At 48.8% G+C, this 27,819-nt stretch overlaps 1 protein-coding gene and 1 long non-coding RNA gene across 2 annotated transcripts; one reads left to right on the forward strand and one right to left on the reverse strand.

Moving 5' to 3' along the window:
- Positions 1-3,715: 3,715 nt before the first annotated feature.
- Positions 3,716-9,547, forward strand: LOC123440082. The gene is made up of 2 exons (XR_006630274.1): positions 3,716-6,363; positions 9,293-9,547. It is a non-coding gene; the product is annotated as an uncharacterized LOC123440082 (long non-coding RNA).
- A 1,279-nt stretch (positions 9,548-10,826) lies between these two features.
- LOC123444064 (putative receptor protein kinase ZmPK1) lies at positions 10,827-14,085 on the reverse strand. The gene has a single exon (XM_045120671.1). The coding sequence runs from the start codon at positions 13,667-13,669 to the stop codon at positions 11,138-11,140; it is 2,532 nt and encodes an 843-aa protein (XP_044976606.1). The 5' UTR covers positions 13,670-14,085; the 3' UTR covers positions 10,827-11,137.
- Between the last annotated feature and the right edge of the window lie 13,734 nt (positions 14,086-27,819).

The following is a 27,819-nucleotide window of genomic DNA, read 5'->3' on the forward strand; positions in this document are numbered from 1 at the left end:
TGTGCTTGATGATGGCGCCGGCTCCATCCCTCTTCAGCTTGAACACCCACTTAAGGGTGATTGCGCGGTGACCACGAGGGAGGTCAGCGAGCTCCCAGGTGCGGTTCTGCTCGACCGCATCCATCTCCAACTGCATCGCGGCGCGCCATGCCGCGTCTCTCTCTGCCTCTGCAAAGGACCGAGGTTCGCCGTCCTCACACGCGAGTTGTAGCTGCGCCTCCAGGTCGCGTGGCACCAGTCCCGGCACCGGCTGGTCGCCGAGTAGATTATCCATCATACGATACCGCAGCGGTTCACCGCCATGATACGCGTCGATGCGCTCCTCGTCGTGAGTGAGCGGGGAAGCGAACTTCATCGGGTTCTGCTCTGCGTGAGCTGGTGTTGATGAAGACGTGCCCGGAGTGGTGACTGCCGCGGCTGGAGTATGCCGCGTCGCCGGTTGTGGTGCCGTCGGCGTAGCAGGCACCGGAGTTGATGTAGTTTTGGAGGCTGGGGTAGACGTGCTCGGCGAAGAGGAGCTGCTTGCTCCCCCGGCTTCCTTGAAGTGGACGTACTCGAAAATGAAGTCGTCATACGTCGGCGTCAAGCCGTCGTCCACCGCCTTGTCCCATTTCCACCCTCGCCCTTTGTTGAACACGACGTCTCGCGCCGTGCTCACACGCTGTGTCTTTGGGTCGAGGATGCGGTAGGCCTTTGAGCCCTCCGCGTAGCCGATGAAGACTCCCGGAGTACTCCTGTCGTCGAGCTTGCCGATGTGGCCGAGCTCCTTGGTGAACGCAAGGCAGCCAAAGACCCGCAAGTGGGAGACCGCCGGCTTCCGCCCATGTCAGGCCTCGTACGGCGTCCTGCCGTCGAGTGCCTTAGTAGGCGAGCGGTTGAGGATGTAGACAGCCGTTAGCACCGCCTCTCCCCAGAAAACAACCGGCATCCCTCTCTGCTTGAGGAGAGCCCGAGCCATCCCCACAACCGTCTGGTTGCGCCGCTCGACAACGCCGTTTTGCTGCGGGCTGTACGGCACGGAGTAGTGGCGCTGGATGCCCTCATCAGCGCAGTACGACGCGAATTCAGCCGCCGTGAATTCGCCGCCGTTGTCAGTGTGCAACACGCGCAGTTTGCGGCCGCTCTCCGCCTCCACAGCAACCTGCGCGCGCCTGATGGCGTCCGCCGCCTCTCCCTTACTGCCGAGGACCATCACCCACATGTAGCGAGAGAGGTCGTCGACGAGCAGCAGGAAGTAGCGTCGACCTCCTGGTGTGGTTGGCGTCACCGGGCCGCATAGATCTCCGTGCACGAGCTCCAACCTCTCCTTGGCCCGAAAACTCGCCTGCTGGGGAAAAGGGAGTCGTCTCTGCTTCGTCAGCACGCAGATGTCGCAGAACTGCTCCACATGGCCGAGGCATGGTAGTCCTCGCACCATCTCCTTGGCACTTAGACGCTTCAGGGCCTCAAAATGAAGGTGCCCAAAGCGCTCATGCCATTGCCACGCCTTGTCGTCCCGACGGACAGCGAGACAGACCGGTTGTGCCACCTGCACATCAAGGACGTAGAGTCGATTTTCACCTCTGGGTACCTTGGCGTGAAGGCGACGGTGGCGGTCCCAGATGCGTAGGACCCCATGCTCAATCAGCACGCGTGAGCCGTTCTCATCCAGCTGTCCCAAGCTGATGATGGAGTTCCTTAGCGCGGGGATGTAGTAGACACCGGTGAGCAGCCGGTGCTCTCCCGTCTTGGTGGTGAAGATGACGGAGCCGACACCCTTAATTTCCACAATAGAGGCATCCCCAAACTTGACGGATCCTCGCGCGTCGGAGTCGAGCTCGGCGAAGAATTCCCTTCGACCGGTCATGTGGTGGGTGGCGCCGGTATCGAGGTACGACCTTGAAGTCTTGTCCTTCCCGGAGCCATCGCCCAGAAGAGCGTGTGCTTTTGGCTCGTCGAGGTGGAGGAGCCTTTGCGACTTGTGTCGTTGAAGGTAGCTCGATGTTTGCATGCACCATGAACAGAGCCGTCTCCTCCGCCTGTGCGACGTGAGCCTGGCCTTGTCGTGGTTGTCGACACTCATTGGCCCAATGGCCAAGCCGGCCACAGTTGTGGCAACTGTTGTCCTGTGCCGGCTTGGGCTTGCCAGCGGCGCCGTCCTTGGCGCCTCCGCGGGCGTCACCTTCGGCACGTCCTTGTGCCTTGCCAGGGGGGCCTCTTCGCGCCTTGCGCTGCTTGCCGCGCTTGCGGCCGCCCGTCGTGGAAGAAGGCTCCCCCTTCTTCCTGTCACCAAGGCTGGCATCCCACTGCTCCCGAGTTAGGAGCAGCTTCCCGCCGGTGGTGATGGGCCCCGAGGGAGGCTGTGGCTCGTCGGTGTCGACGACCTTGAGGCGACCTATCGCCTCCTCGATCGTCATCGTGGAGTGGTCCAGCAAAGACTCGATCGAGCGAGCCGTCTGCTTGTACTTCTCGGGAATGCATCGGAAAAGCTTCTCGACAACTCTCTCCTCTGTGTAGGTGGCATCGCCGAACTTCACCATCTTCTGCAGCAGAGTGTTGAGACGGAGAGCAAAGTCATCAACGTCCTCACCTGGCTTGAAGGCCAGGCTCTCCCACTCCTTACGAAGTGCCTGTAGTGTGGACTTGCGAGCACGGTCGCTGCCGATGCGTGCCGCGGCGATGGCGTCCCAAGCCTCCTTGGCAGTCCGCTTGTTGGAAAGCGAGAACTGCATCTTGGGCGGGACTGCGGCGATGAGGGCGTCCAGCGCCCGTCGATCCTGTTGGTGGTTGACGTTGCTCTCCTGGACTGCCTCCCACAGGCGCCTCACCTAGAGCCCGATCTTCATGATCGCGGCCCACTCGACGTAGTTGGTTTTAGTGAGGGTAGGCCACCCAACACTGGGACCAACATCCCTGACCACAGTCCGGACCTCGTAGAGGCCACGGTCCTGGTCGTTGCAGCCACCGTCGCCGTGCGCACCTCCACCTGGAGCGCGGGCGTGCTCGGCTGCCCACTGCGTCGTCCGCTCTTGTGCCACTTTGGCGCGGTCTGCGTCGGCGCCGTCGTCCGCAGGCGCGGAGCTGTTGGAGCTGCCGGAGCCGCCGCGGAGTGCCTTGGCATCCGCCGTAGCCTCACGTGCTGCCTCCGCTGCTGCTGCTGCTTCAACCTCCGCCCTGGCTCCTTCTACCTCCGCTCTGGCTGCTGCCAGCTCCGCTGCAGCCAGCCTCGACACCCTTGCTGCCGCAGCAGCTGCTGCTACAGCTGCTTGCTCACACTCCTCTGCCACGGCGCGCTCGGCCTCCTGTCGGCGCCGTATGCTCGAGGTAGCCGTGTGCTTAGAGCGACCTGCAGACATGGCTCGCTGCAGGGGGGCTGTTGCGTGAAGAGGAGGCTGTTGCTGACAAACTGTTGCTCGACAGTCCGGAGGGAGGGAGGTAACCAGGGGCAGTCGGAGCAGTTGCTGCTACCGGCTTAGGCTGCTCAGCTCCCGATGAAAGAGGTGAGCAGGAAATGCTCAAGGTACAAGATAACGAGGCTCTGATACCACTTGTTAGACCTTTCAGCCTGAGCATTGATAGTTGTGGATGACACTAGGAGAGTTGGGACAATTTTCGTTGTTTTATTTCTCACACAATGCCATTGCCAACCTGAGGGGTCGGGGATACATATTTATAGGCTGCTAGTCAGCCTAGCATATGCTAAGATGCTAGTCTAAGATGCTGCTAAGATGCTATCCTAACTGCCAGTCCTTGATGGTCAAGGATTCTATCCTAACAGCCACAAGGACCATGTGCTGCAGCCCCACAAAGACCCTAGTACATAGACTTATCCATCAGTGGACTCCGAGTCATCCACCTGCCTTTCCTCGTAGCAGCCTCCGCCTCTGTCGTGGATCATCTCAAACATCTGCCTATCTGCGTAGTCGTACGCCGGCTCGCTCGGTTGAGACATACCAACGAACAGAGAGCGGGCATCGAGCTGCTCCACGACGACGTCCACGTCCGGACAAGCTACGACAACGCAGACTTGGAGAAAAGGAGTGGAGCCACGGTCGACGCAGTAAGGCATGTGCCTGGCGATGGATGTTGGGGACTGCCTACCGAGCCGCTGGGCGCCGTAGAAGTAGGGAGGCTTGTATTGCTTCGGCTATAACGGCGTGTGCATGGATGGTGGAGGCGCCCCGCGTCCAGGCCATGCTTTTCGCTGGCACCACGCCCGTCCCCTGCACATCCGCCATGACCACCACCCCTGCCTCCTTTCTTCTTAAGTGGCACCACCTTTGCCTTCTATCTGAGCCCGGTGGTCTTGTTGTGTCGCTGAGTTGATCTTTTGGGCGGCCGTGATCGCCGGATCCTCCACCACCGCTGTCTCCGACAGCTTTCCGTATGGGTCCATGCCGCGGCGGCGGTGAAAAAAGAAGGGAATTGGGGTGGAGAGCGGCGGGATGGTAGAGATGGTTGAGAAGGGGGATTTTGCTGCGGAAACGGTGCGGCCAACTCCAAATGCGCGGGCTCCGCCACAATTTCGGTTGGGCTAGGGTGTTAAAGTCCTACTTAACTGGTGTCCGGACTCCCACAAAGCCTCCCTCGTTTGCTTCCAGTTTGTAGGAAAATGTACACCAGACTGGTCCGTGGACCGATGCGGGACACCATTGGAGGGCGGTCTGGACGCATGTAAGAGGTTTGACGATCCGCGTTGGAGATGCCCTAAGCAGCGGCAAGCTCAAGCCTGCCCTTCACCACCTTGAGCCGTCCTATGATCCCAATCTTTCATATCAAATTTTGGAAATCTGTCTTCCAGAGGCACACTTGTATGTGGCTAGATGGTTTAGAGAGAAGTTAATATTACAACCTTGAACATGTTAGAGTACATATATATAGCCATGCAACCTTTTCATATTTACCCTATTGTATAAGGGGTTTCCTGCATATCCTACACCTGTACATGTATATATACCGGCCTATGGCTTCATGGGAATACAAGTTGCATATTTCCTAACATGGTATTAGAGCTAGGTCAATTTTTTGCACGTTGCAACTCGTGCGATTGATCCTCTGTGGCCGTCGCCGCTGCTTTTCTCTCTCGTAGCCGCTAGTTCTCCACGTCCTCCCCGCTCCTTCTGGATCGAAGCCGTCGGGCACCTTCTAGATCGAAGCCGCCGGTCTCCCTCTGGATCGACTCCATCAGGCATCGCTGCCACCGGTCTCCCTCTGGATCGAATCCACCAGGAATTGAAGCCACCGGTCTCCCTTTGGTTCGACTCCATCGAGCCTGCTCAGGATCGACGATGCCGGTCGCCGGTCTCCCGCTGCCCCTCGTTGGACCTTGTTGTTGCTGCCGGTCTCCGCCCTCTGCAGCCCCTCGCCGGACCTTGCTGTCGGCCGCCGGATCCCGCGCTCCTCGCCGTTGGCCGCCGGATCCCGCGCTCCACGCCACCAGTTGTCGGGTTCTATCGCCCCGAGCTACAAGATCGGGCCGCCCCGTTGCAGTTCTGCTGCTGCTGCTAGCTCTCGCCCGATCCGCCTGTTGCGAGTGCTGACTGCAGTTAGTATCTGGAGCCTATACTGCTGTTTGCCCGGTGATTGCTAAAAATAAAAAATAAAAAAATGGTGTCTTCGGCTTGTCCATCCGTGGCGTTTGAGGGTATTTCCTACCCTGATTCCGTCTCGCCCATGCGTTGTTTCTAGGTTCAGCATGGTGCTCGTCCGTCTGTGACGTCGTTCCTTCTGCGGTCTTCCGCCGACTGTTTGGGTCACTTTTCTACGACTCTTGCGACCTCCACACATGGTGATTGTCGATCTACATCGTCTCTTCCCGTGACTTCTATCGGTGATTGTCACTCTACATCGACTCCTTCCGTGACTCTACCGGCGATTGTCACTCCGCCGACTGTGTGGGTCGCTCTTCTACGACTACTGCGACCTCCACACATGGTGATTATCGATCTACATCGACTCTTCCCGTGACTTCTACCGGTGATTGTCACTCTACATCGACTCCTTCCGTGACTTCTACCGGTGATTGTCACTCTACACCGACTCCTCTCATCGACTGTATTGGTGCATATGACTTCATCGACACACGCTTTCCCTTGGCACTTGGGGCTTGTCTGCGTGCGCCCTCGTCTCCTCCATCGGCTCTTGCTGATGCTGCTGGTTATGCTACACCGCCACATCTAGCGGCTTCCACAGGTGGTGGTGGCTGCTCCTCTCCCGATGCTACTACATCGACCACTTCAGCTATGTATTTCACCGAGCAGGAGATTGAGCGACTTCGCGATCTGCTGGCTGCCTCCGTCTCTTCATTACCGGGTGCATCTACATCGACCTCTTCAGTTGAGCCCCTGTCTGAGCAGGAGATTATGCGACTTCGGTACCTGCTAGGTACGTCCTCTAGTTCTTCACCGACGGGTTCTGCTGGTTCTGCTACTAACTCTTCTGGCATTGTGAGACCACCTTCTACATAGTTAGTTACATCTCCATGGATTCTTGATACCGGAGCATCTTTTCATATGACTCATGATTCATCCACCTTGTCTTCTATTCGTGCTCTTGATTCTCCTGTTCATGTTCTTACTGTTGATGGTACCTCCCTCCTGGTTCATGGTCGAGGCATTCTTAGCACCTCATCCTCTCATGTTCCTGATGTTGCTCATGTTCCTCGACTTACCATGCAACTCATTTCTGGTGGTCATATTGTTGACTCTAGTTGCAGGGTCATTCTTGACTTCGACTCATGTTCCATTCTGGACCGTCACACTCGTGCTCTTCTTGAAGCTGGCCCCTGGCGTCGTGACTCTCAGGGTTTCTAGGAGCTTGTCTGGCTTCACCTTCCATCCGCTGCCACCGCCGCCAGTCTCTCCACCTCGGTTGCCTTGTCTACCAGCTCTTTTCAGCAGTGGCATCATCGCCTGGGTCACTTATGTGGCTCTCGTCTCTCATCCTTAGTTCGACGTGGTCTTCTTGGATCCGTCTCCGGCGGTGTGTCTTTAAATTGTCAGGGTTGCCGTCTTGGTAAACAGGTTCAGTTACCTTATCCTCATAGCGAGGCTGTGTCTAAGCGTCCTTTTGACCATGTTCATTCTGATGTCTAGGGTCCAGCTCCCTTTGCCTCAAAGGGAGGCCATCGTTACTATATTATCTTTATAGATGATTTCTCTCGACACACGTGGATATATTTCATGTCTTCTCGTAGTGAGGTCTTATCTATCTATAAGCGTTTTGCTGCCATGGTTCACACTCAGTTCTCTACGCCTATTCGTGTGTTCCGTGCTGACTCTGCTGGAGAGTCTCCAAGATGTTGCGTGGATTTCTCACTGAGCAAGGTACTCTTGCTCAGTTCTCTTGTCCTGGTGCTCATGCTCAGAATGGCATGGCTGAGCGCAAGCATCGTCACCTTCTTGAGACGGCTCGTGCGATGATGATCACCGCCTCTCTTCTGCCTCACTTTTGGGCTCGGGCTGTTTCCACTTCCACGTATCTCATCAACCTTCAGCCGTCCACTGCTTCGCAGGGTGGCGTTCCTTTCGAGCGTCTCTTTGATCATTCTCCCGATTACTCGGCGCTTCGTTTGTTTGGTTGTGTTTGCTATGTTCTTCTTGCCCCCCGTGGACGCACCAAACTATCCGCTCAGTCAGTTGAGTGTGTCTTCTTAGGTTATAGCGATGAGCATAAGGGATATCGTTGTTGGGATCTTGTCGGTCGTGGATGCGTATTTCTTGCGAAGTGACTTTTGATGAGTCTCGTCCCTTCTACCCGCGTCCATCTTCCTTGACCTTTGCAGTGGAGGATATATCTTTCCTCACTTTTCCTGATACACCTATCACTCCTGTTGAGCCCTTGCCCATCCGTCCTACCGTCCCTGCTTCTCCGACTGTTGCAGATTCGACGCCATCATCTCCCATGGTTTCCACACCCCACTTGTCACTGGATTCTGCACCATCCTCCCCGGTGACTTCTTCATCTCCAACCCCTGATTCTATCTTGACGATTCCTCCTCGTATTCTTCCATCTTTTCCTCAGCATTATACTCGTCGTTCACGTAATGTGGATGTGTCTACTGATGTGTCGTCCTCCTCCTCTCAGCCTATCTATGGCTTGCGTCCTCGTCCGCTTCCACCTGTTGACCGCCTTGGTTTTTCAACCGCTGGTGCCGTTCTTCTTGAGCCGACTTCTTATCGTGAGGCTATTGTTCATCCTGAATGGCAGTTTGCGATGGCAGAGGAGATTGCTGCTCTTGAACGCATCGGTACATGGGATCTTGTTTCTCTTCCTCCAGGTGTCCGTCCCATCACTTGTAAGTGGGTGTACAAGGTTAAGACTCGTTCCGATGGTTCTCTTGAGCGTTACAAAGTTCGTCTTGTGTCTCGTGGTTTTCGGCAGGAGCATGGTCATGATTACGACGAGACTTTTGCTCCTGTGGTCCATATGACCACTATTCGTACACTTCTTGCCGTGGCCTCTTCACGTCACTGGTCTGTCTCTCAGCTTGATGTTAGAAATGCCTTTCTTAATGGTGAGTTGCGTGAGGAGGTATATATGCAGCCACCACCTGGGTATTCTGTTCCTGATGGCATGGTATGTCGTCTTCGTCGCTCTCTCTATGGCCTTAAGCAAGCCCCCCGTGCCTGGTTTGAGCGTTTTGCCTCTGTGGTGACTGCCGCTGGTTTTTCAGTGAGCGCTCATGATCCAGCATTATTTGTCCATCTTTCACCTCGTGGTCGGACTCTTGTTCTTCTATATGTCGATGAGATGATCATCACTGGCGATGACCCCGGGTATATTGCCTTTGTAAAGGCCTGTCTTAGTGAGCAGTTTCTTATGTCCGATCTTGGACCTATTCACTACTTTTTTGGGATTGAAGTCTCTTCTACCTTTGATGGCTCTTTTATATCTCAGGAAAATTATATCCAGGATCTTCTTGCTCGTGCTGCTCGTACTGATGAGAGCATTGTTGAGACTTCCATGGAGCTCATTATTCACCTCCGTGCTACTGATGATGACCCCTTGCCTCATCCACGCGTTATCGTCATCTTGTTGGGAGTCTTGTCTACCTAGCTGTCACTCGTCCGGACATCTCTTATTCGGTTCACATTCTGAGTCAGTTTGTATCCGCTCCCACTTCCGTCCACTATAGTCACCTTCTTCGTGTTCTACGATATCTTCGGGGCACGATCTCTCATCGTCTATTATTTCCTCGCTCCAGTTCTTTACAACTTGAGGCTTATTTGGATGCTACGTGGGCTAGTGATCCCTCAGATCGCCGTTCACTTTCTGCTTACTGTGTTTTTCTTGGTGGTTCTCTCATTGCCAGGAAGATGAAGAAGCAGATTGCAGTTTCCCGTTCGAGTGCAGAGGCTGAGTTGCGAGTTATGGCTCTTTTGATGGCTGAGGTGACTTGGTTACGGTGGTAACCTTTCCATATTTACCCTATTGTATAAGGGGTTTCCTGCATATTCTACACCTGTACATGTATATATACCGGCCTATGGCTTAATTGGGAATACAGGTTGCATATTTTCTAACAGAACTATCATCAAAGTCTAATATACAACCCTGAACTATGAAATTGTCTATTTTACAACCTCGAACTTCCAAAACCGGACAAGAAACAACCCTTAACTGTTTTTCACTGGTCAACAGCCCAGTCAGCGGCCACGTCACCAATGCTCCTGAATTTGAATTTGCTTCTATTTTTTTTTCTGTTCGGCAGAACTTCTTATAACTTTCCCAGATTGAATATAAGGGTGTGGATTTTTGGGATTTTTTTGGAGTTTTGCTGGAAAATATTCGTTTGGCCAAATTTTGACCCAAAATGGTCCTGAATTTTAATTTTGCTTGTATTTTTTTCCTGTTCGGCAAAACTTCTTGAAAGTTTCCCATATTGAATATGAGAGCAGTGTGGATTTATGAGTTTTTATTGGAAATTTTCTGGTACTTCTGTTTTGGCCAAATTTTCAACCAAAATGCTCCTGAATTTGAATTTTGCTTCTAGTGTTTTCTCTATTTGGTAAAACTTCTTGAAATTTTCCGAGATTGAAGATAAGGGCATCGTTCATTTTTAGATTTTTAATAATTTATGCGCTCTTTCATTTTTTGGTCATTTTTTTTGGAAGCCTTAGACCATCATGGGCACTTCATATGTTCAAAGGACCGAAATATCCGAAAATGGCACATAATTCAAGAAATTAGGTCTCACATTACAATATTCTCACACATAGCTTCATGATATCCCTTTGCCCCATCTCTGATAGCCTATACTGCATAGTACCGACATGGTTTATTATGAGCCTGTTCTGAGCCTCTCCAATCTCAAAACTCCGCTCCGTGCTGTAGAGGAAACAAGGAGCTCGGTTTGAGCCACTCCCTGAAATTGTGCTGCCGCTCCCTCCGCTCCGGGAGCCACAGTTGTGGAGCGGAGAGGATCCGGACCGGTCCTATGTGCCGCAAAATTACAACAGCCTATACCGCATAGTGTTATCTATAGAGTGCAGGGTGGGTACAGGGGGTAAGTCAGTTTGTATAAACCTGGTGGCCCGCTAGTGCTAAACAGCATATCAAAACAAAGTTTGGGGCTAATCTTGGCTTAGTGCGTAAGGCTTACATCATGTTCCCTGGCTAATGGCTTATGAAGCTGTATAGATTAAGCAACCGGTATGGAAGAACATAATGCGCTGCTCTGGTCCAGATCCATATCTAGAAACCACTACTCGCTGTACTCATTCAACCGACCTTTAATTCTTTTAGCATTATAAGTAATTTATACCAGACATCTCATTCAACCGACCTTTAATTCTTTTAGCATTATAAGTAATTTATACCAGACACAATTTGAATAACGCAACACATTATCAAACTCATTGATCGAATTTGAACCGACCTATTATCAAAACATTATAACATGATGAGTACAAATGTCATACAAACATAAAAGAAAATACTGCACTGCACCTAACTCCCCCTACCAGCCTTGCAGCCTGTGAGGATACCAACCACAATTTGAACAAGGCAAGGCAAAAAATCTGGAGAATGGATTTAATCTTTCCAATTCATGTCATAATATGTACACAGCATAGAAAAGGAAATAGTTGTGTTTTGTTTGTTTGTTTCTCTTCTGATGCCTTGTTCAGCTTGCTTTCGTGCTTCTGGTAAAAGGCCATCAAAAGTATGCAGGATGGTAATCTTCATCATCACATTCCATGAGATTTCTGGCAATTTGATGCATTGTTGGCCTCTTGCTTCTTTCATCAAGGCATGAAATAGCTATCTTCACCATAACTGTTGCTTGCTCGTGATTGAAATGCCCTTTCAGTCTAGCATCCACTATATCCAGGTCAGCCCCGTTAGCGAGCATCTGTTTCACCGCCTGAACAAATTGCATGAACCCCATCCCTTCTCCGCCTTCTGTTGCCCCACTGGGAATTTGCATCAAGTCCATCTCATCTTCATCTGCTGTCACCCCGCTGGAAACCCTACTCCCAGTGACAATCTCTAGAAGCACAACTCCGAAGCTATAAACATCTACCTTTGCATCGATTGGCAAATTCATCACCCATTCCGGTGCCATATAGCCCGTTGTGCCTCTCATTTGAGTGAAATTTAAGCTAGAACTGTCTCTCTCAGAGAGCTTGGATAGTCCGAAGTCTGCTATCTTGGCTTCAAATTCTCGTGTCAGCAGTATGTTTTCTGGCTTTACATCACAATGGACAATCCATTCAAGGCATTCGTGATGCAGGTAAGCAAGGCCTCTTGCTGTCCCCAAGGCAATCTTGAACCGTTGACCCCATGAGAGCAGTCTTTCAGTGCCTCTGCCATCAAAAAGGTATCTGTCCAATGACTCATTCTCCACAAACTCATAGACTAATAACCTGTGTTGACCTTCTGAGCAAAACCCATACATTCTTACCAAATTCATGTGGTTGATCCTCCCAATGAGAGTTACTTCTGCCCAAAATTCCTCTTCACCTTTTCTAACATCTGTAAGCTTCTTTACTGCCACAACCTTCTTGTCTCCAAGTATTCCTCTGTAAACTACTCCATTGCCACCCTTCCCCAGCTCTTCTTTGAACTTTCCTGTTGCTTCAACCAACTCATGGTACGTAAACCTCCTGAACTGGCTTGTTATCATCTTGTAGCCTTCCTCCATGGACTTGGGTATGTTATGCATTTTGAAAAGGAAGTACCATCCTGTCATGATAAAAAGCAATTCAACTGCCCCTAATATAGCAGCAAAGATGTAGAAGTATGCCCAGCTTATGTTGTCAGAGTTTTGGCTGTATGCATCTACAGACACCACCATAACCTTGGATCTCTCCGGACTGCAGGTAATACCAGGATGATTGGAGGCTGGAGATGTTGAACTGACACTCTTAGGAAGTTTGAAGTAGTTGTCTCCTGGGAAGTATGGATAGATCTGGCCGTTGTAGAGCATATTTTTAGTATAACATAAACCCTCTCCACCTTTGTATGTGAAAGATATGCACAGGCAGCTCTCCAAGCAAATCTGCATGCATTCTTCGAGGGAGATTGACTTGTTGGAAGTTAGATCAAAGCCATAGAAGTCGCCATGAGGAACCTTGACGAATGTAAAATCCTTGTGTGGTCGCCCGCATTCGATGCTGAATGTTGGCTTGCAGCCTTTGTCCCAATTCTCCGGATCAACCATCTTATATCCTGGAGGACAAGTGCATCTGGGACCGCCCGCTGGTGAGTACTCACAAATTCCATTCTTTCCACACAATCCATGCACATAACACATCTGCTGTACACCCTCCCCTGTGATAGTCCAGTTGCCGCTTGATGCATTCAAACTGTACATTCTGAAGTTCCCATCATAGTCAATGGTGATCCTTCTCTGGATCCCCAAACCTGAATCCGAGGCTATCATCTTGAACCCATCGCTTGACAAGAACTTGCCCTCGCGGTCCAGGACGGCTACCTTGCTGCTGTTGAACCTGGTCCGGCCGTTCTCAAGTGCATTGTAATCAGGGCTTGGCCAGTATATGCTTGTGATGTCCGGTCCATTGTACAGGAGGCGTAGGACGTTGTCATTGTCAAAATAGAGGACATGGTAACTATCGGACTGGGAGACCAACCTGTTTGCTCTCGTCAGATGCTGCGACGGAAGCAAGGTGTTGGTGGGCAAATCGAAGCTCTGCCATACGGTCTTACCAGTCGAGTCGTTGATCACGAGGTTCCCGGTGTCGAGGAGAGCCACTGTCGTGTGCTTGCCCGAGCCTGTCTTGCTCTCCCATGCTGTGGTGTCATTGACGTCGGTGAGGACCAGGTTGCCCTCACGGTTCAGGGATATACTGGAGCCCTGCCCGTTCACCGGAGAGCAAGGATTTGCTGTCCAGACGACGGTCTTGTCGGTGGCATGTGTGAACCAGATGGAGAAGTAGAAGGCGTTGGTGCCGTTCCCGGACGGGTAGAAGCCGCAAGAGAAGGTTGTGTGTGGTGAGATGAGCAGGACTTTCTCACGATCTACTTGCACAGATGTGCCTGTGTTTGCTGTGATCTGCCATGGCGACGCACGCGAGCACAGCAGAGTGGAGAGCAAGGGGAGAAGAAGGGCTGGATAGACGAAGAGCCTAGGCATCTTTTCTGGTTGTTGGAGGCGATGACAGGGAGGGAGGGGAGTAGGCTCCTTATGCAGCCTTTGAGGGGCTCTTTCAGTGGGGTTCCTGTCCATCTCGTGACCACTGTTGTGTACTGAGAATCCATTTGTTTATGACCAGCGGAGGTGAGCTGCTGTGCGTCTGCTCGTCTATGAATCTACGTATACTGCTTTTAGTTTGTGATCTTCAGTAACTTTTCGTGACCCACAAAACCACCGGCCTGATCTGGACAAGATAGGAAGACCGGAGACTCAAAGAGTTGCGCTGGCCCTTTGCTTCATCTCCAGCGGCTGTCGTCACGGCGGAAGAGCGGCAATCTCGGTGCGGTGGCGGCCGCGGCGGCTCTGTCTTCTTGGGTATTTTGTTGGTTGGCACGCGTGTGCATCTGCGTGTCTCTGCCCTTCGTCTGTGCTGGTGCCTGGTGGGCTGTAAAATCTTCTCCCTCCCATCCTTGTTCGGTGGATTCGCTGCATGTTGCTACTTTGCCCCAGAAAAAGAGAAGGGGAGGCAAGAAATTTACACCAAATATCGCTTTCACATGTGGTCCACATGGTTACCACGAACACGCATGATTATCGATCATGTGCTGTTTCTAGGTGACCACTGACTCGGGCATCTTCCCTATCGTGCGAATGGTTTGCGATTACAGCGCTGCTCAATAACTACGGTCTTTATTTTAGTCCTCAGGCTCCACGACTAACTGTTTTCTACACAATGGTTGAGTGGTGTTTCTTTCCAAGGGACTAGATTTTATTTTAGTTCGAGGGACTAAAGAAAAAAGTCCCTTTAATAGAGTTTTTTTTTAGTCCCTTAAGCCTTGTTTGGTACTAGTGTATTTTAGGGAATTAGTGTGGATTATCCCGGTCAAACCCCTAAATCCCCATATATCCCATAACATCATTTGGTTCTAGTGTATTTGACATGTTTCATCCCCATATTTTCCCATAAATTCTAGTGCATTTCTTTCAATACACAATACACTACTCATACCTAATGGATTGGGGATAAATGAGGATTTGAAGGGATTGGGTAAAGGTTGGGGTTCCACCCAATTCCTGTGGGGATTATCCCCACCAATCTCCTCAAAAACCCTAGTATCAAATAAGGTCTTAAAAGCAAGTACAATAAGGTACAGTCAGCTGGTTGTAAGGATTAAAATACTATATTTTTACTGAGTTGGATGAGATAGAAGAGGAGAGAGAAAGTAAGCGGGCTCTTCGTGAAGAGCCAGCTCTAGCAAGTGCTCCTAGGTGCTTTGTGAGAATGAAAAGTGGGTCATATATGATAAAAATAGTATTTTTTTAAGCTAACTATTGTATTTTAGGGGTTTGGGAATTAGTGGGGATTATCCCTCCTTTCCGGTATATAGGGCTCAAATCGAAAATCTCATCAACCAAGGTGAATTGTGAGTGGATGACATTAGTTTAAACTAGTCAATGAAATATTTCTCACATATTTAATTTTCAAGGCAATAAATGTAGCATCCTTCCTTTCATTGGAATTGCATGGTGGATGTAGAAAACAATGCATGAATAGCCACTCATCTCCTTTCTCTAAACTCTATGAATTAAATATGACGTGAGACTTAAAGCACTTTAACTTATCTAGACTCAATATGAGTCTAATATAATGGAAATCTGAAATTTTTGAGATGAGCCCTATAAGAGCATGGTTAATAGTATAGCCAACTGCTGGCTATAAGCAGTCTTATAGCCCATCTTATAGCTAGCTTGTACAATAGTTAGCTATAAAATAGTACTACTTTTATCATATATGGCGTACCTTTCATTCTCACAAAGCACCTAGGAGCACGTGCTAGAGCTAGCTCTTCACGAAGAGTCCGCTTTCCTTCTCTCTCCTCTTCTTTCTCATCCAACTCAGCAAAAATATACTATTTTAATCTTTACAGCCTGCTGACTGTAGCTTATTGTACTTGCTCTAAACCGGAAAGGATGGAGCTCTCAACCGGAAAGGATGGAGTACAAGCTAGCTATAATATGGGTTATAAGACAGCAGTTGGCTATACTATTGACCATGCTTTAAGGAAAAGTCTCTCTTGTTTTTTATTTAGAGACTATTTTTTTTAATCTAGTCTCTCTCTAAAGAAACACCACCTGAGTCAGTGTCATCTGTTCATGCACATGTCCCCGTGTGGTCACCTCCAATGGCTATCGTGCATCGGTTTGTTATTTCAACTAGATATTTTATGGTTGGATTTTCCCTCTGTTTTCTTTTATAAATCCGGATCGCGTCTTCTGCGGATGGCACCCGTGTTTGGAGCTAGTTTTGGCTGGCTCGTGGGAACGGCACAACAGACGATACCTCCGTGTGTGGCCTAGTTTCCTAAATAAAGGGAGTCTTACCTAATAACGTGGGCATCTCGTCTCGTGCCATGAGCGTCGGTCTGTACTATCCTAGAGCATTTTCAACCATGACTTATTGACCGGGCGTTATTCATTTGTGGCGTCATATTTTTATTTTCTTTTTCATATATTCGATCATTTATACGTGATTGGTAAAAAAGAGGAGAGAGAAAGAAAAAATATGGTTTGAGGTGGGGTCATGTTCTATGTGGCCCGGACACGTCTGCAAGTTCTTATATTCTTCTTATATAATTAAGATGAATACAATGGTTCGCGAATAGCCCAGACATAGAATGATATGAAGGGTTCGGTTGGTCATTTTTCTTCTTCTTTCTTCTGTCTGGTCATTGACTGGACGCGTCCACGAACTCATAAAAAGTTATCTAAGGGGTCTGGTTGTAGATGCACTTACTTACATGGTGAATCATCATGAATAATGCCAGCGAAGCTTATAAGGCTGGTGGTAATTGGGAGTATCATATATTAGTATCATGCATATGATACTACTTTCGTAATGCATAGTATCATAAGTTAGTGTCATATGATGATTTATTTATTGCCATGCATGACATATAGTAGCACATCATTTAATATGATACATGATATGATGCTGAACCATCTCTTTTCTCATTTAATTCTATGCCACCTCATCAAAATTGCCTAGTTGGCATGCATGATACTATTTATGATACTACCATTATGGGCAGTCTAATCGAGTTTGGTTCTTGCACTGTTGCATGAGGGGCTTACGTTTTTTAGGGAAACGAGGGAGGTGCTCTGACTCCTTTGCGCCAAAAGTTTCTATCGTTCTTTTCTGGTTTTTGTCCAATTCCGTCTTTGGAATAGTAAGGGGGACCTGAGAGTAAGAGCATCTCTAGCAGACCTCGTAAAAGAACGATCCATAAAATGAGTTTTGATGGAGATATTTACCCCGGTATACCAAGAGCGGAGATTAACTGTCTCTAAGACATTTGGGGGCCGCCTCGCCAGCCGGGCCGGCCCGCCTGGTCAACATACGCCTCGACGGCTGGCGATAGCCGGCCCGCTTGGCCATGTGCATCGGGCCGACTTGCAGGATTCGGCCCGGTTGGCTGGCCCGGCGCCAGCCGCACGGTCGACTTCCGTCCCATCCGGCCGTACTCTCATAAAAAGGCAAGACAAGATGAATGATGTAGAGGCTATCACGACAGCATTACGCGTTGACATACTTGGCGTGGCCATGATGCAATGATGAAGGGGTCAACGAGGCTACAGGGGCCGTCATCGTTGACACTGATTGGGCAAGACGACCCTATAGCCACGTCCCCCCCTTACCTACGCCCTAACGAGTCGTCGTGTCAGCTGCTGATGCACACTGCCGGCGGGCCCCGCGCCAGACAAGACCCGACAACCGGTGGGCCCCACAGCCAGCCAGAGAGGCTGGCAGCCAGTCCCCACCTCCCGTCCTACCTTTACCACTGTACATACCAGGCTGCACTATAAAGCCTCACCCAGCCCTTAGAGAAGGGCACGCACGATACTACGACCGCCACGGCACATACACTAGAGAGACACCACTGAGGCAGCGAGACCGACAGCTAGAGCTTTGTCTCCCTCCTCACGAACAGCTCAAGGAGCATCATTTGTATTGTGATTCTCATATAGTCACACATGCACGACTAGGGTTTTACCTCAGCGGAGGGCCCTGAACCTGGGTAGATCGACGTCATGTGTGTTGCGCCTACACCCGTTCTCAGACGTCGTCGGCGCCCATCGGCCCCAAACCACGAACTAAGCCACCCCTGGCATCTGTCTCGAAAATACAACGAAAGTTGGCGCCCATCGTGGGGCCGACAGCGACGCTGACCAGAGTAACGTTCCGGGCGGGACCCTTCACCCCTTCTGGCGAGTGCGTGGTGCACGGCTTGGTCATGCGCTACGGCGCGCTCGACTGTGTCAACGACAACGCCCACCGTCTTCAGGACGCGGACTTCCCCGTTGACGGCTCCACCGTCTCCTTCGGCTCGCACGTCATTTATGTTGCGGTCGTCGCCGATAGCTACCCCGCCGAGGTGCTCAGCTGCGACGAGCTGCCGCCATCCGGCGTCAGGGACCTCTCCCGCAACATCGACGATCTATGCGACCGCGTGAAGGTGCTCACTGCCACCTCGCAAGGCGGCGCGTCCGGATACCGGACCCCGATTCGCGTGGCGGTGGACACGCTCTGCACTCTCATCCCTGCGGTGGTCGACCCCGCAGTCGCCACCCAAGAGCTCGATGACCACCGCGTGCAGCTGCGCCTCGAGGCAGAGTCGCTGGAGGCTACCAAACGCGAGTTCGAGGCCACTCGACGCGAGTTCAACGCGGCCCATGGCCTCACGCAGGCTGCCCCCGGGCCCAGTCAGATAGCGTACTTACGACGCCGTGGAGGCGCCGTCGGCCAGGAGCTGGCCGGCGACCTCCCCATCTACGATACCCCCGTCAAGAAGATGCGACCTGCGCAAGCCGCCATCAGTGAGCTGGAGAGGCTTGAGGGTCCGGCCCGTGACGCGCAGCAGGAGCGTATCCGCATCCTCATAGAGGCCGCCAACGCGCAGCAGGCCCAGCTGGCCCAGTCGTCCCACGACCCAGCTGGCTCCCGTTCAAGGACCTACGACGACGCCGGCCAGCCCACGGCCGACCGACGGGAGACGAACCATGCATTTTCGCCCGCCAACGCCTACACCCGTCGCGGTAGCCAACAGCCGGGGAGCCATGGTCAATGAGACCATAGCCCGTCGGTAGTCGACAATCGCGTGCAGGTGTGGGCTGGCCAGGGCGACCACCAGTCGGCACGAAGCGACCGGCGCGAGGAGCGCGATCGGTCGGCGGCACCTCGCGTGCCGGTGTCCGAACGAATCGGCACGCGCCAGCTTGACGACCAGGACGCTCGTTTCCGCCTGGAGCGTCTTGCCAAATCCGCGCCGCCGAGGAGTAGGGCACCGCAAGCCCACCGTGCTTCGGGTCGCGCATCCTCAAGGAGCCTTTCCCCAAGGGCTTCACCTTGGCGTGTGACACCCCAAGCAAAATGGCTCAACCAAGCCCGGGGATTGGTTGATCGACTACACCATCGCCATCGGTATCGTCGGTGGCAACAAGCGCGTAGCAGTACGCTATGCGCCCCTCATGCTGCTCGGCTCGGCCCGGACCTGGCTTAACAGCCTGCCGGCCGGCAGCGTAAACGGCTGGCTGGACTTCCAGGAGGCGTTTGTACGCAACATCACCGGCACGTACAAGCGCCCGGTCGGCCTCGGCAGCTCACCTTGTGCGTACAGTGCCCGGCCGAACTACTCTCCGACTACCTCATGCGATGGACCGAGCTCCGCAACTCTTGCGAAGGCGTCCATGAAGTGCACGCGATCCAGTACTTCATCAACGGCAGCCGAGACGACACCCTCCTCAAGCACAAGCTCATGCATCGGGAACCCTCAACCCTCGCGCGACTGATGGTCGTTGTCGACCAGTACGCCATGGCCGAGTCTTCCATGAAGCTCCCCGTGCTCGCCGACACGGCCGGCAAGCCAACCATGGCCAAGCCGGCTGCCACCCCGGCAGCCGGATGAGGGCAAGCGCAAGGTCGACCAGCTGGACGCCCGTCAGGGTGCCCGACAGGTCGCAACCGTCGAGGACGGTCGCATGACCGACGACCAAGGCTCCAGCCGGCGCCAGCGCACGAACGAAGGCAAGCAGCCATGGCACGCCAAGTACACCTTCGAAGCCATGCTCGATGGCCCCTGCAAATTCCACAGCGGGGCAAAGCTGGCGATGCACACCGCCCGCTAGTGCAGCTGGTTCACCGAGATTGCGCGTGGCGAGGCTTTGCTGCCTGCACGACGCCGCCGCCGCCTTCCTCTCTGGGAGCCGACGTGCCCCGCAACGAATACCCCCATCAGGACGCAACCTACCTCATCTTCACCAATGAGTATGACGACAAGCACAGCCAGCGCAAGCGCGCGCTGGAGGTCAACGTCATCGTCCCGCCGGTCCCCGAGTACATGCACTGGTCGAACAAACCGATCAGCTCGGCCAACGAGGACCATCCAGCTGTGATGCCCACATGAGCCGGCTACGCGCTGATGCTTCATCCCACCTTTTTCTCTCGACGGTGCACATGCCGCTTCACGCGGGTGCTCGTCGACTGCGGAAGCAACATCAACATCCTCTATTGCGACACCATGGATAAGCTCGGCATTCTGGAATCCGAGCTCCAGCCGACTCGGACGGTGTTCCACAACATCGTCCCCGACCACTCTTGCTCGCGGGTTGGCAAGGTCCGGCTAGACGTATTGTTCGGCTCGCCGAGGAACTTCCGTCTTGAACCGATCTGGTTCAAGGTCGTCAACCTCACCAGCTCCTACCAGTCTGGAAGGACGTGGATGACACCTAGAGGGGGGGGGATGAATATGCACATTAAAATAATTACGGTTTAGGTTTGAACAAATGCGAAATAAAACAATTGTTTAATTTTGACAAGCACAAAACCTAAAAACAACTAGGCTTACCTATGTGCACCAACAACTTATGCTAAGCAACATAAACAACTAACTAATAGCAAGATATATAACAAGAAAGAATATGGATATCACAAAGTAGAGTGTATAAGTAAAAGGCTCGGGTAAGAGATAACCGAGGTATACAAAGGCGACGATGTATCCCGAAGTTCACACCCTTGCGGATGCTAACCTCCGTTTGGAGCGGTGTGGAGGCACAATGATCCCCAAGATGCCACCAAGGCCACCGTAATCTCCTCGCGCCCTCGCACAATGCAAGATGCCGTGATTCTACAAAGGGACCCTTGAGGGCGGTCACCGAACCCGTACAAAAAAGGTTGGGGCAATCTCCACAACTTAATTGGAGGCTCCCAACAACACCACGAAGCTTCACCACAATGGAATATGGCTTCGAGGTAACCACAAATGCCCGGGGCAATCTCCGCAACCTAATTGGAGACCCCTACGCTTGCCCGAGCTTCACACCACAATGATTGAGCTCCGAGGCACCACCAAGCTTCTAGGATGCCAAAGCACCCAATAAGAACAAGTATTAGGGTACCAAGCACCCAATAGTAATAAGCTTCTCAAACTTCACTTCCGCGTATCACCGTGGAGAACTCAAACCTATGCACCAAATGCAATGGCAAGGGCACACAGAGTACCCAAGTCCTTCACTCCCAAATCCCTCCACAACAACTAATGCTATGGAAGAATAAGAGAGGAAGAACGAAGAAGAACACGAAGAACTCCAAGATCTAGATCCAAGGGGTTCAACTCACAAAGATGAGAAATTACTTGGTGGAAATGTGGATCTAGATCTCCTCTCTCTTCTCCCTCAATAACTAGCAAGAATCATTGGAGGGATTGAGAGTTATAAAGCTCAAAGAAGGTCAACAATGGGGGAAGAACACAAGATCAAGAGTTCGGGACCTTTGGGGAAGAAGGCCCCCTTAAATAGACATCCCAAAATCCAACCGTTATGCCCACAAGTCGTGCTCAAGCGGTACGACCTCTCGGGGTAATAGTACTACCGCTTAGCACGGTCAAAATAGCCCAATGAGACAGAAAACACGAGTGGTAGTCCTGCCACAGAGGTAGTACCGCTCAGGCGAGAGGTAGTATCGCTTAAGAGGTACTACCGCTCGGGGGAGAGGTAGTATCGCTTGAGAGGTACTACCGCTCTACTACTGCTCAAGCAGATTGGACACCCAAAGAATAAAATAAGCGGAAGTGGAAGCGGTAGTGGTCAGTGGAAGTACCGCTTAAGAGATACTACCGCTCGGGGGAGAGGTAGTACCACTTGAGAGTACTACCGCTTAAAGCAGTACTTCAGCCCCACCAAAACCGAAAACGCCATAACTTACGCATACGAGCTCTGAATTGAGCAAACTCAAGCTTGTGTTCTTCCAAACAGCAACATTTTATCTTAAGAACACATAGTTATGAAAATGCCAATGATATAGAGATGTGAAACCTCTATGAATGAAGAACCGACAAAAATTCCCAACATCAAAAACATCATAGAAGATGCATATGGACTCCGTTTTCGATGAACTCGAGCTTGTCATGAAGATGACCATAAGCTCTATAACTCACAAAGAGAATCACCAAACAAGAACAAGAAATATGATGCAAGGATTAAAATGGTTTGAGCTCTCAACGAGTGATACGATCAAGCTACTCACTTGAGAGCCCCCGTTGATAGTACGACAATCTATCCTAACATAGAAAAACCTATCAAGGGCGAACCTATACCTTGCACATATTCCACTTGAGCTAGAATATGATGGTCTTGACTTCCTAAAGATTGACCACCTTTCTTGATTGCATTGGCTTGATGAAAACTAGTTGATTGCTCCCCCATACTCACTATGAGTGAGCCACTCTTCAGCACATCTTCACAAGTCCACTTCCACCACAATGGACGGCAAGCTTCAAGCATGATATCTTTGTGATGATCCATTTGAACTTGCACATCGCAACCTTGATGACGATCACCACTTGACGTCATCCTCCATGGGTTGTATGAGATTTTCCTCTTGACGCAAGCCCATGAAAACACACCTAACCCCACATAGAACTCTCACGAAGACCATGGGTTAGTACACAAAAGCGTAATGGACAATGCTTACCATAGCATGGGATCACTTGATCCCTCTGGATATATATTGTATGCTTTGTGTGTCGATCAACTTGATTTACTCTTTGACTTGGTCTTGATCAACCTTGTGTCTTTATGACCAATCTTTGGATAATACCTTGAATACCACCTTGGTCATCATATAAACTCCTTGAAACCAACAGATGGACTTCAAGAAGTGTCTATGGACAAATCATACAAATATAACTTAAGGCAACCGTTAGTCCATAGGGATTGTCATCAATTACCAAAACCACATATGGAGAAATATGTTCTAACAATCTTCCCCATTTTGGTAATTGATCACAATCACTTTCAAGAGAGTTTATATAAGGAAATAAGCATAACCAAGCACACACATGCAAAGCAATAATGCATGGGTTTGAGATGCAAATGCTTAAGCAATAAAAGAAAAACACTCTAAACATCTCCAAACTAAACTCTCTAAACTTCTCCCCCATTGGCATCGATTGCCAAAATGGACGAAAAGTTTAGAAAGCCAATATAATTGGTGGTCCTCCAAAAAGTGTGTACTTCTCAACAAATGAGTGAGAAGAAATACACATATACAATGATAGGTAGTTGGAGGAAAACAAACTATATCGAGGACCCAAAGGTTGCAAAAAGGTTCGTATGGCACAAAGACATACAAAAGAGAGAAGCAAGCAATCAAAAGATACCAAAACGAACAAGCAATCACATGGTCCTTCGAACCACATGAATACAAGATATTATGATACGACAAAGGAGTGATTTATCAAAACTAGAGAAGCTCCCCATGATTTGTGCACATTTTTTTATTTGATACAAGTGCACAAAATAGGATCGTTGCTCCCCCAAAATTAATAAAAACACACAACAAGTGCAAGCAAGTAGATAAGATAATAGGCATATCACTTGCACAAAACATATGGTTGAGCAACATGTAAAAGAGGCAACTTAAGAATAGGCTCAACCAAAATGACGTGTGTGAGTCATGGCAAAGCACTTGAGAAGACTAACATAAGGATGAGCATTACTCATCAACATAGTCTTGATGAAATGAGAAACAAAGTGCAAGACATATCCTTCCCCCCCCACACACACACTCAACTAGCAAATGGGTTCACAAGCTTACTAATAAGCAAATTAAGAACCAACGCTTGTGACAACCCATGGTGAAGATAGGAAATAATAACCTTGTCAAGAGGAGGGATACCAATCGAAATGGCATAACCCTCGTCAAGACAAGCATGAGGAAAAATAATCTTCACCACGAATGACTGTATCAAGATTCAAGGATATAAGATCTGCACTCAAAACAAATCCTTTCATGAAACCACCAAAAACAGAAAAAGAAAATGCAACGGTGAGCGTGAAATAAAAGAGGATATTAATTAGAGATGTAACTTCTCTTATGTGTAGAAGATTCTAGGTAGAAGACAATCATGATGATATATATCCACAAGGAAGGATGTACACACAAAATTGTTACAAGAAGTAACGAAAAAGATATCCAAAAGGAAGCCATAAACATACCAATAAGATCTTTGCTTGAAAGCATAGCACATGGCCTAATATTTTCTTATTGTACATAAATGAACTTCCAACTCAGGAACATCAAAGACATCACAACTAGCAATAAGACATCATTGTTGGGATGCTTTGAGAAAGGAAACAAGTACCACAAGAACGAAACAAGAAATTCATGCCATGATGCAACCTACGAAAGTTTGAATGCAAGAAATGTATATGAAGTAGATACTTGTTACCGAGACAACATTGGATTGGTGTAGTAGATAATTGTTCGTTGATCATCCTAACTTGGATCCAATAAGCACATGGTGTCAACACCTTCCTTGTAGGTGAGTCGAGCATCCAATCCATCTCCAATTGTGCATAGAACAACAACACAAACAAAATGGTGCCCAAACTCATTGGGACCAAAGAGTTAGAAAACCAACAATACATAGGACAAACTCCATATAAATATGTGCATATAGATATGAAATTGAATTTCATGTGCACTTTAGCCAATTTATGATAAGGTAGAATTTCCCCTATATATCGGGTCAAAGAAAGAAAGCATGCAAAAGAAACTACATATAGTAAATATGCATGCTCAAGGCTTTCAAAAATCAAATAAACACATACTTGATATGACACAAAAAGACAAGGTATCAAGTGAGAATAAAATACCAAAAGAAAAATTATCACTTGAAGAATACCAAAAAAAGATACATCAATGAGTGGTATCCATTGACACATTCGAAATAAGAAGAAACAAGATACAAATAGAAGGGAAAACAAACATGAGGTATCTAGTTCCCAAAAGAGAGCTAGGTTCCAAACAAACCAAACCTTTGACAAATTTTCATGATGGCACAAAGCAGCATAAAGAGCAAGACTTGCCTCCCATCAACACATGCTTGATGGGGATCAAAAGCTTTTATGATAAACGCATAAAGAGAGTGTTCTAAAGAAAATAGGATAGCTTCCCCAAGAGATGTGCATCATGTAGAATTTGCATTTGACTACAAAATGCACAAGTTGGGATCATCACTTTCTCTATATCTATAGAAACACTAAACATGTTCAAAATGATCCACAAGAGGCAAGGAAGACAAACGATACACAAAATCCAATGCAAAGATGATTAGAAATTTCTACCACATGAAGGGAATACCAATTGTCAAACGAAAACAAGTATTTGGAAATAATTCTCATTGGTAGATTGCAAATATATCCAACATCATCTTTACACCTAAAACACAAGCAAATGACACTTGTAGAGCTAACATGCCACCTAGGAACAAGATAATTTACAATATCAACACTAAGTGGCAAAACCTCAAATATACATATTTTCTAGTCTTGTAATATACACATAGCATCTTACTACCCCATAATGTGATAACCTCAACATTATTAACAAGTGGCAAATGAAAAACCAACAAGAGATAATTAATGAAGCATTTGGAATTTGAATTTCTCATGAGTAGGACATACCACATAGAGACTGGATAAGCTTGTAATATCAATACGAAGTGGTATTACTCATGAATACATATTTATAGGATTGTGAGCTGCGCAAGGCACATCACTCCCAAAAAATGGGATAATCCATTAATCTCTCAAAAGAGCCAACAAAGATACAAACAAGATGCAAAAAGGCTCAATACAAGACTCACATGTACATGATGTGCAAACCAATATACACATACTTGATTACTCAAGATAAGCAAGTTGGAAGCACAACATATACAAACACATGCAAGGTACGAAACCACAACATGCAAAGAGGAAGTAACTAACAATGTAAAAAATTTAAGTACAAGTTACCGTAAGGATGCACATTGGATATAAGATAGAAACTCGATAATCCAAATGACTTGGCTTGAGATACATGAATGATGAAGATCCCCTAATTCTTCATAATTTACCAAAGTCTCCAATGACCTCCAACATCACCTATTGATCAAGTTTGAGATTGTTGGTCCCCAACCAAGTTGGGCCCTAAGAGGTTAGTCACAATAGGCTTGACAACCCAAATGATACTTTTCTTGACACCACTTTGAGTACCAACGAACTTGGCAAACACATTGCCAACCTTATCCTTCCCAAGAGAATAGATATCATTAATAATGATTGGATTGGATAAGTTACCTCTCGTGCAAGAAGAAGCGAAGTGACCCTTCTAACGACATAAATAGCAACATCTACCCTTTAGTTTCTTCCCAATTGATTTCTCAAGTTGAGGAGCATTGGCTTGGGTCTTCTTGGGAAGAGGCCTTTCTTCAACCTGTAGTTGAGTATGTGATTGAACTTGTGGCTGCTTCCCTTGTTGTTTGTGACTTTGGGGCTTCTTTTTAATGGGCAAGATCTAACATGGTGTCATTCAATTTTGCACTTGAAGCAAATAATCTTTGCGGAATTCTTGACTTGTTCTTGGCCCTTCTTCTTGAAGCTTTTGGACTTCTTCTTCTTGTTTGAGTTGAATCCAAGTCCACCATTGTCATTTGGGAATTTTTCCCACACAAGACATTGTTGAGTGTGGACATCCCTTCATGACTCTTTTCCAAGTCTTTCTTCAAGGAAGTGACTTGGGCCTTGAGCTCTTTGATTTCCTCTACATGGTTAGTATCAACACAAGTACTAGAGGAAATATAAACTTCATTGTTAGAGCAACAAGGCAAAGAAAGTAATTCATCACAAGATGTAGCAACATTATGCGTAGATGAATTACAAGGACTAGCACATGGCAATATAGCATTTTGACAAGAAGTAGTGCTAATGTCCACATGAGGCTCACTTGATGTTACCTTGGTAGTAATAGCCTCATGAGCTAATTTTAGCACATTATGGGATACTAGAAGATCATCATGGGAGCTTGTGAGCATTACATGACTTTCTTCCAGTTTCCCATAATTGCTAGATAGCAACTCCAGTTGAGCCCTTAGCTCAACATTCTCCTTTAATATAGATGCTTCACAAGAAATGGAGGTAGTAGCACAAGCATCATTATTTACAACAAGAGGAGAAGGCAACTTGAAAAGATCTTTAGCATATGAAGCTTTAAGTTGAGCATGAGACTCGGTGAGTTTGATGAGCGAACTCTTAATAGCCCTTGAGACATTTTGGAGGTGCTCATAGTCCTCAAGGAGTTTAGCATGAACAACTTCAAGCTTATCATTTTTAGTTCCAAAATCAGTAGCCACCTTGAGAGCTCTATCATGGGATTCCTTTAATCTAGATAATTCTAGAGCAAAGGTCTCCTCAAGAGATTCCCTCGTGGTTTGTTCATTTTCAAGAGCTTGAGATAGCACTGCTATCTCATCAGCGTAATCACACACATGACCTTCCATTGTCTCAATGGTGGCCTCATGCTCCTCGAGATGAGCTTCCAACTCCTCAATATTTTTTTGCCCTTAATGGTAATAGACATGATTTCCATGAAGTTGGAACGAGCAATATTATTCTTATGAAGAGCTTTAAAAACCATTCCCCCTTAATTTTTAAGGAAGGAATATTGTCACTCTCTTCATCATTATCCTCATCCTCATTATCATGAACATCATCATTATGAGACATATTGGGATTCAAAATAGGAGATACCTATGAAGTCTTGGCCATAAGGCAAAAGTGAGAAGTAATAGACAATGATGTAGGATCCATTGGAGCATCATTCAAGGCCACATCTTGTTCCATGGAGTGATGGATTTCCTATACAT

Source organism: Hordeum vulgare, chromosome 3H (assembly GCF_904849725.1).
Source record: "Hordeum vulgare subsp. vulgare chromosome 3H, MorexV3_pseudomolecules_assembly, whole genome shotgun sequence".
NCBI classification, from domain to species: Eukaryota; Viridiplantae; Streptophyta; class Magnoliopsida; order Poales; family Poaceae; genus Hordeum; species Hordeum vulgare.